Source organism: Opisthorchis viverrini (assembly GCF_000715545.1).
Source record: "Opisthorchis viverrini unplaced genomic scaffold opera_v5_219, whole genome shotgun sequence".
Lineage (NCBI taxonomy): Eukaryota > Metazoa > Platyhelminthes > Trematoda > Opisthorchiida > Opisthorchiidae > Opisthorchis > Opisthorchis viverrini.
Window position 1 is genome coordinate 724,072 of NW_008751875.1, and position 16,658 is coordinate 740,729.

General features: G+C 43.4%; 1 protein-coding gene across 1 annotated transcript; it reads right to left on the minus strand.

The window, feature by feature from the left end:
* Positions 1 to 309: 309 nt before the first annotated feature.
* Positions 310 to 13,524, minus strand: T265_14573 (hypothetical protein; the record flags this gene model as incomplete). Its single annotated transcript, XM_009174250.1, has 5 exons — positions 310 to 584; positions 4,423 to 4,698; positions 9,156 to 9,431; positions 12,241 to 12,516; positions 13,401 to 13,524. Coding segments are annotated over 5 exons (1,227 nt in total), but the record flags the coding sequence as incomplete, so codon positions are not given.
* Between the last annotated feature and the right edge of the window lie 3,134 nt (positions 13,525 to 16,658).

Genomic DNA, 16,658 nt, shown 5'->3' on the forward strand with positions numbered 1-16,658 from the left:
TGGTGGCTCTTACCAAACACGGCTTAGCAACATAAGACCAGCGTAGTGGGCTTGAACACGGCCATTGGCTGTACAGAACGAACAAGTGAAGGACCACATTTGGCCATTTAGTTATGCTATTTAATTACCCAGACGCACTGTATGTTTTGTCTTGACAATACAGCCGTGTCCCGAGTTCTCTGTCTTCTCCCTATCGCGTAGTATCGCAGACTCAGTGCAGGCGTAACCCATTGACAGTCACCCGCGATACAACATATATATATATATATGTATATATGTATATATATGTATATATAAGCTGGACTTACCATCCTGTATTTTGAAAAGTGCACTCTTTGTCTCAGGACCACTGCCAAGAGAATTGCTGGCCATCACGCCGACAGTTAGCGGCTCACATTTGGGTAGGCCGGAAATTTCCGCACTATTTTCATTGGTTTTCACTTGTTTGAACGTTCCACCGTCTTGTGTGTATACGGACACGGAAAATTCGGGCGAACCACAATCGTCGCTATAAGCCCAGGTGACCGTCACACCAGAAATATTTGTGAGTACGTTTATCCTGACATCCTGAGGTTCACCTGGAACTGAAACACGGTACATATGTTTAGAATTTTCCAGTAATATAAATATATATATTTATGTATATATATAATCTTAAATGCTTAGGCTAATCACCAAATGTTTTAGGGGCAGTATTGAATAGGTTTTGTGGTTTGCGAGGAGAATCCCGACGGATTCAGTCCGTTGAATTAACAGCGCTCTCATTGTCAGTCAACAGACGTGCAAGGGTGTTAACCAATAATAACGGACAGATTGATGATAGCACGCTCTGTATGGTGCAAACCGACAGATGATTTGCACAACATATGAAAGAAAGCCAGTGACCAGTCCAACTGCCAATTTTACAACATCGCAGCTATGAACGAATCAAGCAACATGCTCTGGATCACTGGTCTATCAAATGTCACGTGGGGGACCTCATCATTGAGCTTGATTCCTGTTTGATCTTTATGCCAAACCCCACACTGCTTGTCGCGCTCTGCCTGTGGGGAATAGGTGAAGAGTATTAAAGTTCCTGGTGAACTAATCCGACGATTCTAACAAAATCCGTGTGATAAGTTCACGTTGAGCACCCAATCCATGTTTTATACGTGTAAGGTCCAGACGGACGAAGGGTCAGTGACAATGGCAGTGCTCTGAATTGTGACAGGTAAGATGTGAACAGTGTTTGGCAGTCTCACGTGTTAGCGATTCTGTTAACGAGGAATTAATCGAGCAATGACCACGTCCGAGAAAGTCAAAACGATGATGGTGTCCAAACCCCGCATGGCTCAACGTTCCGTATAGCCTCCAGGCTTTCTCCCACATGTCAACCATATGAGCGCGGCAAGTTACCGGTCACCGATATTTTCCAAGTTCTATTTCCATTCACATAGATCATCGGTTTGACCAGATCTATGAATGTTAACCAGAACTAAGGGACCGATGAACGCATTCAAACAAAGTCGAGTACATGACAACTAACAGGGCGCTGATGATGGATGCACTCGACAGGGGTTACGATCCACACTAGTACCCGACTCTGGGTCTCACAATGTAGATGGGCACAATGGTATGCAAACGACCGTTTGCCCTCGCAATTCCTCAGTAGACATCTTCGTCATTTTGGGTGCCCCTCGGTTGTTCGTTTCAGAGGTAATTCGAGAACAATACAAAGAACCGCATCATCTTGTCTGACGAACGCTTAGACGTCGATTTGTCTGCGCGTCGACGAAGAATTCCAGTAAAACGGTTGCAAATATAGCCCAGGTTACGATCGTACGATCTATCTCCAAAAGGGGGCAGTGTCAGGAAAAGAGCACATTTGCAGAGAGTGACGCATCCCCAAGTTCACCATCGGTACGACACATCCGGAAATAGGTGAGTTGGCGGCTCTCACCAAACACGGCTTTGGAATATACGACCAGCGTAATGGGCCTGAACACGGCCATGTAATGTACAGAACGAAGAAGTGAACGACCGTATTTGGCCATTTAGTCATCCTATATATTTACGCAGAGGCTCTGTACGTTTTGTCCTGACAATACAGCCGTGTCCCGAGTTCTCTGTCTTCTCCCTATCGCGCAGTATGGCAGACTCAGTGCAGGCGTAACCCATTCACGGCGACCCGCGAATCAAAATAAAGATTATGTATATATATACATATATATATAACATGAATCTAAAACATAAATGCCTGAACTAACCACGAAAACCTCCAGGGGATGTAATAAATAGCTCTGGTGTTTTGCGAGAAAAATCCCGACGTGATTAAGTCCGCTGAATTAACAGTGCTCTGATTGTCAGTCAACAGACATGCGCGAGTGTTAACCGATAATACCGGGGGGATAGATGATAGCACGCTCTGAACAAATGATTTGCACAACAGATGAAACAGTGCCGGCGACCACATCAAGAGCCAATTTTACAACATCGCATCTATGAACGAATCAAGCAACATGCTCTGGATCACTGGTCTAACAAATGTCACGTGGGGGACAGTTTCGCTGAGCTTGGTTCTTCTTGGATTTTCTGCCAAACCCCACACTGTTTGTCACATTCTGCCGGTGGGGAATAGGTGAAGAGTATAAATGTTCCTGTTGAACTAACCCCATGATGCTAACAAAATCCGTGAGACAATTTCACGTTGCGCACCCAATCCATGTTTTATACGCGTAAGGTCCAGGCTTAAGAAGACTCATTGACAAGGGCAGTGCTCTAAATTGTGAGATGAGATATGACTTGGGTTTCGCAATGTCACTCGACTTAACGAGGAATTCACTGAACATTGATCACATCTCAGCAAGTCGAATCGGAGGTGGCGTGGCTAGACAACGATGATGGTGTCCAAACCCCGCATGGCTCAACGTTCCGTATAGCCTCCAGGCTTTCTCCCACATGTCAACCATATGAGCGCGGCAAGTTACCGGTCACCGATATTTTCCAAGTTCTATTTCCATTCACATAGATCATCGGTTTGACCAGATCTATGAATGTTAACCAGAACTAAGGGACCGATGAACGCATTCAAACAAAGTCGAGTACATGACAACTAACAGGGCGCTGATGATGGATGCACTCGACAGGGGCTGCGATCCACACAAGTACCCGACTCTGGGTCTCACAATGTAGATGGGCACAATGGTATGCAAACGACCGTTTGCCCTCGCAATTCCACAGTAGACATCATCGTCACTTTGGGTGCCCCTCGGTTGGTCGTTTCAGAGGAAATTCGAGAACAATACAAAGAACCGCATCATCTTGTCTGACGAGCGCTTAGACGTGCATTTTTCTCCGGGTTTTTCAGACGTCTGGATTTGGAAGTGTACTCTTTTCTCTGATTACCGCATATTAGCTTTTGCTCAATTCGGGAATCTCCTCTATGTATGATCTCCTTATTCCAATCTCATCTACTTTCCAGTTCCTTTTCTCTTATATTTTTCACAATTTTCTTCACATTGTTGTCTTTTTCTACTTTATTGATACTCTCAGTCTCGCGTTAATTTTACCCGTTTAACGTGCATTACTATACCTTCTCTACTCTGGACAGATTTCCTGTTTGCTGCTTTGTTTTAATCCCGTCGCAGCCAATCTGTTTAGTTAATTGAAGCTGGTCGTCAGATTCCACACTTTTTGCACAGGCTTCACAAACATGTTCTCCTAAAATACCACCAATTCTGTGGGGACCGAGGTAACTCATCAGGCTCATAGCTCTTGAACTATACGTTTCAGTCGGGTTATAAGGTATTCACATTTTCTAGATATAATCTTAAGTTCTCACGCCATTTTCGGTGCTACTTATCGCCTGGTCCAAGTGGTTAGAGCGCGAGTTTATCGACCGGAAGTTCCGTGGTTCAAACCCGACTTTTGCCTCTCGACGTACCCTATCTAGCCTTGGATAACCCGGCACTAGCGCAGCCCTCGTGTAGCTTTTGGGTGGCATGGCAGTCAAGCCCCGAAAGCCTGCTACAGCTGAATGATTTTTTATTACCTGACAACGCCTTGATTTAAAAACTCATCACTATACAGGTGAGTGTCCTGGAAAATGTCATCCTTAATGGATATCTATTCTAGAATCACGATGTTTGCACATGGAACTCCAGATAAGTCAATCTACTCAGATCGAGAAAGCACCTACATTGTATGCAAACCATTTTTCTTTGACATCTACACTCCAAGTTTACTGTGATTGCCGGCTGTTTTATCTCACAATACCTGTAAAATTCTCTCTTCTTTTAGAATCCCAATTTGGCGCATCTAGAAATTTTGTTGATCGTATGGCAACATTAAGCATTTGTCCGTCACCAACTGCTTTGCCATTGGGACCATATGACCAAAGTGTGATCAAGAGACAGAACTGAATATGGGCGAACAACAAATTACCTGTTTGTATGGTGAAATGCATGCTAGTGATTGCACTGCTTGATCCATATTCGTTTCGCGCAACCACAGTGGCATACAATGATGCACACATTGGGATGTCGGTTAATGTGACGCTACGACTGCTTGTATTTAAAAACGTCACCATTGTCCCGTTTGTTGTTTTTACCGACACGTCATACGCGGTGGCGATGCAGCCTCCGCCATCCTCCCAAGTGATATTAGCAGTCGGCTCATTATCCTCGGTAGTCACACGAGGCATCCTGGGACGATTCGGGGCTGCAACAAATTAACGTGGTACATTTAACTCGCTACAAACAAGCGCAGTTTCCAATTCCGAATAGCAAAACTACTACCCCCAATCAATGTGATAGTCATGTATGACTTGTTTTGAAGTTTGATGTGGCTAAAATTTCAGGGCTGGTGGATAAATCTGCAAGCGAAGATGAACCAATATGGGTCGTGAAAAGCGTTTCTATAGAAGACGGAAGGTTTTGTGTGATATTATGCATGGCCACCTCAAGGAATTTTCTGAGAACGCTTCTCCACTCGTGCGCCTTTCCACTACTTCCCCCAGCATAGTGTTTTGAATTCTATTGGATGATCCGTAAAAATTCTGGGACTGATGTTCCCGTGCCTATCATCCAGCACAGATTTCTAGTCTCTTTTGGCTTTTCGGAAGACTCACCCAAAACCGAGCTGGATCTCTCGTTTGCGCATTCCATGGATATAAGGTTGTCGGAATCTCGAGGATGAGCTCCGAGAATGATGAAACCGTTGGTGGGCTGTCGAACATTTTTCAGCAACCTTATGAGTAGTGTACTGGGTCTATATACGTATCACGATATCTCGAATATCGGTCTGATGCAACACATTCAGTTGCTTGAAAACACCATGAAAGAGATTAATCTGGGTTCCATGTAAATACTCGTTTAATCAACGCCACCAAAGCGTCAAAAGTAAAGGACGAATTTGGCTTTAACTGTTGAATCTTGAGGGTATTTCGCCTATTATATTTCTCAAATGAACGTGCTTCACAAAGTCACCCAATATTTCAGTTGGCACGATATTCTAGATATCGCAGCACATTTTACCGAATGTCTGAATAGTGTGCTATTTGAGACATGTGGCGGTCTTTGCATATCACAATCAGTTGAACGATATCATAGATAAGAGTTGACACAAGTTTAAACTAGTCTAAATGAGTCTACTTCGTCAAACACCTACAGTTTGGTGTTCAAGACTGGACTAAACTCGGGAGAGCCCCAAGAATGGTTAAATTCGTGGCGAGCTGTGTTCATCTGTGTTCAGAGAAATCCTGTAATTTTGTTCACTTCAAGATCACCTTCGATAATGCAGATTTGAACTGGTCGCCCCAACGCCTGTACCAGAAGACTATTCGACTAATTCTCCGCTGCATAGTTATTGCTGAACCGTACTCTGTGGGTACGGTAAGCTCAAAGGTCACCAAGATGTACGCATCACATCCGACAGGATTTAAAATTTTGTTAGCAAAACGAACACTCTTCTATGATTCCAAAATCTGTTTGCAAGCAAAGATCCGACTCATTAGGGTATAACTATTCACTCCCCTAGAATGGTGTTCTTTGTATCTACAATCTGATGTCGATCTAGCAACGTCTGTTAACGTGTCATTCCACAACACCCTTAACTTGTTATTCCAGATTAAATCGTCCTACACCTGAGGGTACTTGCGCATTCCACTACCGCAAGCAGTTCTATGAAAAAAAAGCTGTGACCTCCATACTGCCGGTGTTGCCATGCAACAAAACATGCCAGGTTACTTTAACACTCAGAAGCAATCAAAGACGATCAGTTTTTGAAATTTCTCTGATCATCGGTACATAACTGAAAGTTACGTACCCGGCCCAAACTCCGGTATAACAATCGATGATGAACAGTTTCAATGCCCTGTTCCTACCACCGAACAATATGGAACAAGATAAATTCAGTACGATAGAAGCAAGGACAATGAAAACAACACAGAACCCTGAAACACAGACCAAGATTAATCGGTGAGAAATTATATGCGACTACCATAGTTTTGGATGGTGACAACGAAGGGAGCAATTCCTAGTCTACACAGGACACTTAGCGTGACTATACTGAAATAGTGACGGTGCGGTTAAAACAAACCGGTGGAAGGTGGGGCCCTTGCAAAAATAGCACGGTGATTGACGGAGCTCATGTGCACTGATACTTAAACGCTCGTTAACCACTCATCTCAAGGATTAGCTCTTGGGGGACGATTTCAGAGCAAAACAGTACACTCAACCTGGTGATGAAGAGGGACTATTAGGTCCGACATGAGGTACTTCTGGTCCGAGGCCACCCTCGAGTAGCTGAGTGAAAACAAACTGCAAACGACTGTTTCCTTTGAAGACAAACCCAGTTCTTTTTTAGTTCCACACAGTTGAAGGAGCTAAGAGAGCTTCCGTAATGCGACTTCTTTGGTAAATTAGAGCACTTTAATTAGGGACACCAGATACTTAAACAGCTGCAAAGACCTTTTGGGGATTACAACATCAGGACAAGTGGGACAGCCGTATTCCTCATTTTGAAAAAAAAACACAAAAATAAGAAAAATTCTCAGAAAGGAAAAACCTCTTGGCATATCAGATCACAGAAAAGTTCTCTAGCATCTAACCGACGTATTCCACTTAGTTAACTTCAGGCTGGCTACGGGAAATTAGGAAATAAGCCCCTGTCTTATTGGAAAAGAGCTGTGTGAATGGCCGACATCCGAAATGGACTTACAAATCTGCAGTGGATGGCTGCACGTATTAGGACAGTCACAAACACTGTGCACCGGATCGACTGTGGTAAATCCTTGGTGACGATGAAGACCCGAGAGAATAGCAGGTTCCGACCATAAATCGAAAGAATTTGGCCGCCAAAGGCGACACTAGCCCTATTCAACTAGAAAACTCACAGACGCCGTGAGGCCGTTGCTAGTGTTAGGAGGTTTGGGGAATCTAATAGAAATTTCGTTATGAAATTAAAGCCAGTCTTTGCTGAATAGCTGAAAAGTAATGTACAACTGTTTCATCCACATCGGCAGTGCACACACACATATCACGAGATTATAAGGAGCCACAAAAACGCCACCTTCCGGCTAGCTTTTGAAACAGTGGACCGTTCAGCTACGACAGCCTGATTAAAGAATATGACACACTCATTCTTCGATCACGGGATCCACATCACGTAATCGTAGGTTTTGACTGCCTCCTCGAGGGAAGACTTCTCAGATGGAACTTTTACTAAAGCAGGTGTTTATTCAAAACGGATTTACAAGTATTAGCGGGATACACTCATTTGCAAACTAATTTAACTTTTCGAGAGACTCACCTGGCACCAACTGAATCTGCCGTTTGTGATGTTTCCAGGTGACTGAATGTGCTGCACCAGACCGCCTCATGTTCCAGTCGTTACGATATTCGAGTTATCGCAAACGAGAGATTCAGTTGGGTTCCAGGTGAGTCTCTCGAGAAACCAAATTAATTTGCGGCTGCGCGTATTTCGCTAATTTCGTGCAATTTGGTTTCAAGTAGAACATAAGGTTGACGAAAACTCGGGGACTGCGCCTACCTGATGGGCCCCGAGAAGGGCGAAACCAGTCGTGGGCTGTTGATAAATTTTCGGCAGCCTTATGAGTAGTTTCACTAGTAATTCAACTAAATGCCTATGCAAGCTCCATCGGAATTGAGATCTCAAAGAAAAATACTCAGTCCGACTGAACCGAGGTCATGATGACCACAATGGACTAGATATTTTCGACTGGTTCATTCAATGTTTAAAAGTCGTAACAGTGGCGGCTTCCATGGTGTGCCTGTGCGAAAAAGCTGTAGAGTATTCCGGAATCCGTTTGAACGTAGGTCTTGCTGAACACTCAAAGCACTATGCAGCGCAGGTGTAGGGATGCAGAATGGATGGGTTGGTCGAGCCATAAAAGCGCCCATCCGCTGTCAACAGGAAAAGTACGGCGGCTACACTGTACGTATTAGTCGGAATCGAAGCGCTTACTGTTGGTGCCTGGAAGACAGGCTGTGGACTGCGCTGACAAGGTCGTAGAGTTCGGACAGGTTGCTCATGCACCGAAACGATCCCCTCGTGGAAAAATAACTTTTGTCGTTCGAAAACAAACTTGTGAAATATTGGGGTATTTTGCTTGAGTGGTTATTTTAAGCTATTCTGATCAGCGAAAACGTTGCTGTCTGAGGGTTTGAAATAATATTGCGTTGTCCCCCTTAACATGTTAATAATTCCGCGATGACACTGAGGCTACCGGTTGCTAGGTTCACAAAAGAAAACAGTGCTACTAGACCTCATCCAAAGGAAGCAAAAGTAACAACTGAAAAATTTAGTACACTAAGTTTAGTCTACTAAAAAGCCAAAAAGCGTCGCATGGCTTTTTTCCTAGACTTCTGACTGACCACTTGTGGCCGACTGGTTTACCTTTTTAACGACTAGTCTGAACACTATTAGGATAAATTTGCAGATCCGTTCAATACCCATTGCTGGGTTTTGGTTGAGCCGTTCTTTGCGACTTTTAAACACACACTGGCTTTACTCATGAGTAGAATCTCAGTAGGAACTTCCAGATCGACTCATTGTGCCATCTAACTTGTGCTTGGTTGGCTGTGTAATCATTTACTTCAGACTGATAAGATTTTCAGTTCCTACTTACTGAGCTTATTTAAAACAAATGCACTTACCTGCTAATAGATAAAATGCTTTGCTGAGCGCCTGCTGACTATCTTCCGAGCCGTCATGTACTGCTATCTTGATCTGTAAAGAGACGCATGCTGGCAATCCACGAAGAACAGTCTTTTGAACATTTGAATATTCGGTGTACACAACCCTGCCACCCTGTTCCAGCACGGTGACCACAAATTCTGACGAGGGACATAAATTCTCGTTTTTCCAGGAAACACGAACGCTGGAAGTATTCTCGATCGTCTCAACTTGAACATTATTGGGACCAGGGATAACTAGAAGGAAAAAACGTTGGAAGCACAGTTCTCAGATGAGATCAAAAGAGATTGAAAGCCAGATTAACAAAATAACGCCGAGTTGGTTGTGTGGGAATTAGAGCTTGAAGTAGAACGGTTGAGAGACAAAAGATAAAAGAAAGTCGGCAGATAAAATTAGCCCCCCCCCCCAAGTGTGCCATATAGAGGCATACAGATGGGGAGGAAGTATCCATCCAGCCGCGCGCTGACTTCTCTTTTGATCACGGAAAGTTTGCCAAACTCGGTGGACAACTGTCTGATCAACAACCAGTGGGTTTGCTTGAAACTCCATAATTGTGGCATTAATAATCTCATGAAAATCTGCGACTACTATAGGTTATATATACTTTGATTAGTGTTCCAAACAAAGAATCTTGTGGATAGCAAAGAGCTGACCTCCGTTATATTTAAAAAGATGAGAGATATCCTCCAAGGCTATCGGTCGTTGTAGCATTTTTATGACGCTATCATTAATCGGTTACTCCCAGAATAGGGTGTCGAGCAGTACGAAAAGTCGGAGATGATGGAATTGCGCTGGAAAATTTGCCGTAGGGTTCTTGGGATAAACAACGATTTGATAGAACACCGCTGTGGTGTGACATTTCCAGGTAGGAAAGGCAATAAAATGCAGCCATAATTTACAGTTATGTTAAGCGGGTTCCCACACCGAAAGCACTTTGGCGCTCTCAGGGGAGGCCACAACTTACGGGCCTTTCCCGTGATTAGTCAAAAGAACCGGGCTGTTTGTAGGTCCAGCACCAAGCTAAACTCTGATTAGCTGAAAGGGTAGAAGGCTCAGCAGCCAATCATGAACCGGTATCCGCTGCATGCCTGTTGCCAATACCGCATCCAGAACCTGTCGGAACTTGTACAATGTTGTCATTAAATGCACTTCATGTAGGATGCGTTGTACATGTCTTTTTGACCTGGCTTCGCACATTCGTCACTAATTGTACAACTTTGGTGGAAACAGAAATGCCAGAGATTCAGAATGAGCAATAAGCACAGTCGTTATCAGGATTGCCAGCTGTCACGGAGTTGTTCTGCAAGGACTCCGACTAGTAAGTTAGAGACACTATCGATTATTCAGGCAGATAAGGAGAGACACAGATCAGCCGAGTTAGAAAAATTCACAGATTTTAGCTCAAACTAGGGCAGATATAGAATGGGCGAGTTAATGAAGGCGCGAGAGCCCACAAACTCTCATTTGGATGTCGGTTTAGTATAGCAATTGATACCATCACAGGACGCCCATTTTTTCACACACGCACACACAAGACCGTAAAACAGCAAGGATAAGGAATCATCAGAGAATCAGAAGACAGGGTAGACCCAAAAACACAAGTGTCGATTATGTTGGTTCCAACGAGAGACACCGCATAGCATCATCACAGCAAAGCTGATGAATCAGTTGACTTGTGAAGGGTACAAAATTGAGGGAGAGGGTACATTGTATTCCCGAGCTACGAGAAAGTTGACTTAATGAAAAAAATTCTCTTCAAAAGCAGCAAGCCCGTGCGTTATTGTTTCGTTCTACCCAGTCACTTTCGGCATCTGAGTAATGTGTCCTAATGCAACGATGTGATTGTAGAACCACGGCTCACTTGTTCATCAGTCCTGTCTTTTCCCTATCCCAGTGGTAAAACACTCGAACCTCATTCAGGGAGTTTCTTTCGCACAGGCAAGCCGTTTTATTCCTATTTACCCCCAAAGTTATGATACCTGCAATTCTGAAGACGCATTTTTTTTACCCAAAAGTCTTTCCTCACATTTATGGAAGAAGACTGATTAACTGCCTACCCTACTGAGATAATTCACTCAGAAATCTTCTTGATACCATCTAGTGGCGCAGTATGCGTTGTGAATAAGTATTCCGCCAGAGAGGGCTTCCAGTAACCTTAGAAAATCTCATTGGTTGCAAAATATACCTTATCCAGTGGTATTTTAGTGAGAGATATAAGGAAATCAGCTTAGTGGTTCAGTTAGGCCCGATCGCCCCAGTAGACATATGAAAGATTCTTTATTCTGCGAACTTTTCTCACGCTGGTTATTCGAAAGGGCTTCGTCTACTGTTTCAAACATTTCTTATTTGTGAATTTAGTAGAGACGGGCATTGCGATTAAAACTACACGAATGATTCGGTTTTTAGGGCGGGTCATCGGAAGTTTGCTTGCAGTGCTATTCACTCTCGTGGATCACTGGGTTTCCTTTCATGCTTTAGTGTGATCAAGATGACATAAAGACTTTCTTGATAGACTGGTAATTCTAACCACCCCGTAGCCACCTCAATCATGTGGATAAACGCGTGTGCGCGTGCAACAGTAATCATGACCAGTCATCCAAAAAGGAGAGTTAGTTACGTTGTGATAGTTGGAGGTCACCGAAGGTCCAGGTGCATTTTGCACCCTTCCTGTTGGTTATTCCTTACACACTCAATGGGTGGATTTAAAAAAACGATTTTAATTACTGGTTTGAATAAGAAAAACCTACGGCTCATCAAGGCTACAAGTTATGGAAATGATCACAAAGGCCGACGAGATTATCAGCAACCGGTCAAACGTTAGACTATATACGGGCACAACTTTTCATATCGAATGACTACCAAGATATGCGTGCCGTTAACAGAGCGTCAGGCCGTAGTGTGAGGTCGTAGTGTCGATTCTTCGTTGGTATTCGAGAATATCTCGATCCACTTGAAAGGTAATTTGGCTTAAACCTACGCTATTTCGATACAACAAGCGAATGGGACTAATAGTCATTCTGGTAGAGTAAAAAAATCACAATTTACCTGCCGGTATTGTGAAGAGATTACTTTGTCTTTGTGAACCCGATCCTTTGTCGTTTTGTCCAAGCACAGTAGCGAAAAATTTTGTACACTTTGGAACATTGCTTATCGTAATACGGTACTGAGTGGTATTGAGGTTTGCTTCTATAGAACCGTCCGGTCTGCGCAGTTGAACCAGAAAAACAGAGGCGGCGCAGCCGTAGCCAGATTCCCAGGAAACATCTACACTTGAGTCCAGTTCATTCGGCTCCACCCGTAGGTATCTTGGAGGACCTGGGGCTGCAACAGATCGGATTAGTTAGCTTGAAAACGAAACTTTAAATTCAGGATAGAGACATCATGATTTTATTTGTATTTGGTTCTAACCACAGGTTTCATCTAAAAAAAGTGGTAAAAATAGTTCCACTATCGAATATCTGTAGCCGTTTGTTTTTGATGATCGGTCCACGGAGAGGTATGGCTTCTCAGAGTTTGCTTCATGCTCCAACCTACAACTAATAATTCTCAATCATTGGTTAACCACGGGCAAATCTTGACTATGCATTAGTTACAAATATCGTTTCATTTTGATAAGGTGTGTGGTCCCCAGTTCATTTAGTAGCCCAAAGCAAATTGAAGCCTACTCCAGTGTTTTTCCCAGATGCGAATCACCGCCTTGAAGAGATCAGTATGAAATAGTGAAGTTACTAAAAATGCGGCCATATTGCGGCGTTACGATTAAAGCTTTCTGTTTTTCAACCAAATGAGTGCTAACTATTCACGGGTTTTCACACTGATGTCACTGATGTACGTTTTACTAATTGTGCCCATTGGGACTAGGTTTTTCATCTTTGCTTTTTGTTAGAGAGAAACTTCACCATCGTGCCATGGCGGTTTTCAGATTAGCTTGCATCATCTCTGGTGAGCTGCCAGCTCATCAGAACCATTGAGCCATCCTGGATAATCCATGGGGATGGAAAGTCATTGTATCTTAATAAAATTATGGACGCAATAAGTGGAGTTGAGTCACTAATTGTATCAGCTGTCGACTTCTTTCCGTACTTGAGCCGCTTTTTTTCAATTTCACACTGGTTTTCGAGGTCATTCGACTATGGACAAAATACCCATCCCGCAAAACCCCAAAACTATAACCGAAAAGTTTTCCATGTGTCACGCTATCTGACTGGGAATTCCTGACTGGCGGGTCAATCGATCGTCACAACCAGGACAGTTATCGGGTCGTAGTTCGATGGGTCGGGCACACCAATCACATCGCTCATGTGTGAAGGCGTCGGCCTGTTCAGACATGAAAATTCAGGTGCGTCCAACGTGCATTGGTGGAGTAGTGGTTACACGCTCGCCTCGCATGTCAGATATCCAAAGTTCAAATCCTGGCACGGCCATTGGATATGCGCTGCTGATGAGCTCTGATAAGAGCGAAACTCCAGTCCAGTGCTTCCCTTTGGTGTGGACTCACCGGATAATTACGTCAGTACAGGGAATGGTGTGGCTATGAACATAATACTGATTAATTTGTGCTTGAGGTCTATCGGACTTCTTACAACACCAGTGTGTCTATACGTCTCAATTCCTTCAAGCCCTATCTGGCTGAACTTACCTGAACATATACCCTAGTACTTTAGATGTGGGGAAATGTATCCTGGAGATCAAACCATTCTTGAGTCAAACGCCATGATTGTCAATGACAAAGTATATGGTGTTGTAATGTTACGTAGCAGCCTTATCGATTGGAACAGCTTCAGTGGACCAGTAACTGGGATCGCTTCGGTGGTGAGGAAAGCTTAGAGAGCACTGTAAGAATAATCGGTTTAAAGTGGAGAAAAGATTGTCCTTAAATACGCTGGTTCGAAACAAATTGCTTCATGGCTTCCAAGAACAAACGAATGCTTGGAACGGATTGTAGGACAAAATGATTGCGATCCCTTATTTCAATGCCTAAGAGTTTCAAACGTCAAGTTCTTTTGCGATGAAATTTAGCAGGACTTGACCAGCCGTATCTTACTGCTTACAAAGAAGATTACTCTTAAATCCTCAGTGCCATTTCGATGTGATCTTGTCCAAACCTCTCCCCCGACCATTCAGCCGAAGAACAAGGAATCCCTTGAAATTCGTTTAATTTTAGAATTCACTGTAGCCAAACTATAAGTTTACATGTTGGTTTCAACTAATCCCAAACGGTAGATTAGTATTCCTCATTAGGCCTGCCCGGAAAATAAAACAAAACCAGCAGTAGACCGTCGGAAAATTTCACTCATCTTCACCGGACTACTCAGGTTAGACTCCGGCACATGAAAACATGTGACTTAATATCGAAGAATAATCCGTCATACAAGACAAAAACGCAGACGCAAATGTTGTTTCCTGACAAAAAGCTGTTCCACATCCCTACTACTGACTTAATTTCACGGTTAAGCAGCACATAGTTACCTGTAATTAGAGTAAAGCGTTCACTGCGAGCCTCTGGGCTAGTTCCCTGTTGATTGTGTGCCGTAACGCCAATAGTCAAAGGGACACAACCTTGTAGTCTATTAAAAACTACAGTTTGTTCACTCGTAGATTGTGTGCCCACGAGCAGGTTCTGCTCATTGTACGTGTCCACTGTGAATCGGGTCGTACCGCATGTAACATCAAACGTCCAAGAGGCAGTCGCACTGGACGTGTTCACCACTGGTTCGATGCGAATGTTTTCTGGAGCGCGGGGAGCTGCAGGGGAAGAATATCGAGGTATATATATATATGATGACAGGAAAACCTGGAACAGCTTGTTTTGCGTCACGGTAAAATCATATCTCGGCAGCAGAAAGGTTAAAACTATAATCCTGTGTTTTTATGCTTTGCTTAAACAATGAGTTGTGCTTTACTTCGACATGGATACTGACTCGTCAGGATGTTATTCATTCTTGGTACAAGGGTATTTGTCTCCCACATACTCTGACTGATAGACAAGGCTAGGTATAGTCAGCAAGAATAACCTCGAATTGCGGGGATAACCGTGGGCAGGTCATCCAGTTTTTCCTGTGGTGTTTTTTTTTCAGTGGTTTACTTCAAGAGGTCGTTTAAATTTTCCACAACCGGGCAACACGATGAGGACTAGGAATCCACGTTTGATTTTACAACCAATGTCTGTTAATGAGATATGCTAATGGAAACTTAAACGTATGTTTTTGTATATGTGTGGGGTTCCTTCTTTTACACGACCCAATCAATATTCTTCCAACGTGTATCAGCAATATATAAACTGGGCGAACAACCGAACTGTTTGCTGAAATTTGACTTTGTTATCAAACCGGGGAAGAGATAAATTAATGCTTCAATCCAAGAAAGAGTTAGGATTCCCAAAGCTGTTCACAATATAGACACTAGATATGTCGAAACATGTGACTTAGCGAAAAAATGTCCATGTAACATGATTGGTGACACAAAGGCACCCTGCTACCTTTATCATACGAGCTTAGTTTTCTGTTTGTACCTCTCAACAAGCGACCCCTCAGCCCAGCAACAGCCTAGGCTGATCAAAGAAGGCGTTCACGGACATGGATTAAACCCTGAGATATGTTGGAACACAACGTTGTACACCTTTCAAGAAGCCACTGGAACGTCGTGTCAAATTTGGGCGAAATGTCAACATAACACAAAAGTACCCTTCTCGAGTGATATTAGCACATTGAGCAGGGTTGAATCTGTTTTTTTCGGACGTAACACACTACTCATGAGCTTGCTGAAAGCTCTTCAAGAGTCAGCGACAACCCCGCCTACTTGCGGCTCATCAGGCAGACACAACTCCCAAAGTCCCACCAAACCTACGCTCCACTTCAACCCAAATTAGATAGATTTCGACATTTAAAGTGAGGCACCATAAAACGGAAGATTAAGCTGGATTTATTTAAGTCTCATATCCAAAACCGAACTTGTGTGTAAATGGAGGTATCCGTCGGGGAACAAATCTTGTTCACTTTCGCAATGCGAAGATCCTTTGTATATTCAACTGCGACATGAAGATAGGGGGAATGGCCGAAGTTACGTTTGTATCTACTAATTGGTAACTGATGGTAGTTATTCGGAAATATTGTATGAATTTTCCATGGAAAGTAGTTAGACACTAGAGATTAGCTTATCCTCTTCTGCGATATATGCTAACATGGTGAACCGGTTCTTCGAATAAAAAATGTCGGCGCAGTGTTCTCCAAACAAAACTTGTGACCTAATCCGCAGTCGAATCCCCAGGTAGGCTGGTTGCTTCACTAATGAACAGCTTTCTGCACTCAGTTTCTTGAGGCTCTCTTGTTTTCCCAAAATAAGGAAATCAATGGAATTCTGGCAGCGGCAAACAGCCAGTTACACTAAGTCTGGTGTAACACACTCCAAACTATCTTTTTACCTGGCTATCAGGTATCAGAGGAATCAGTATCAGGTGTCGTCAT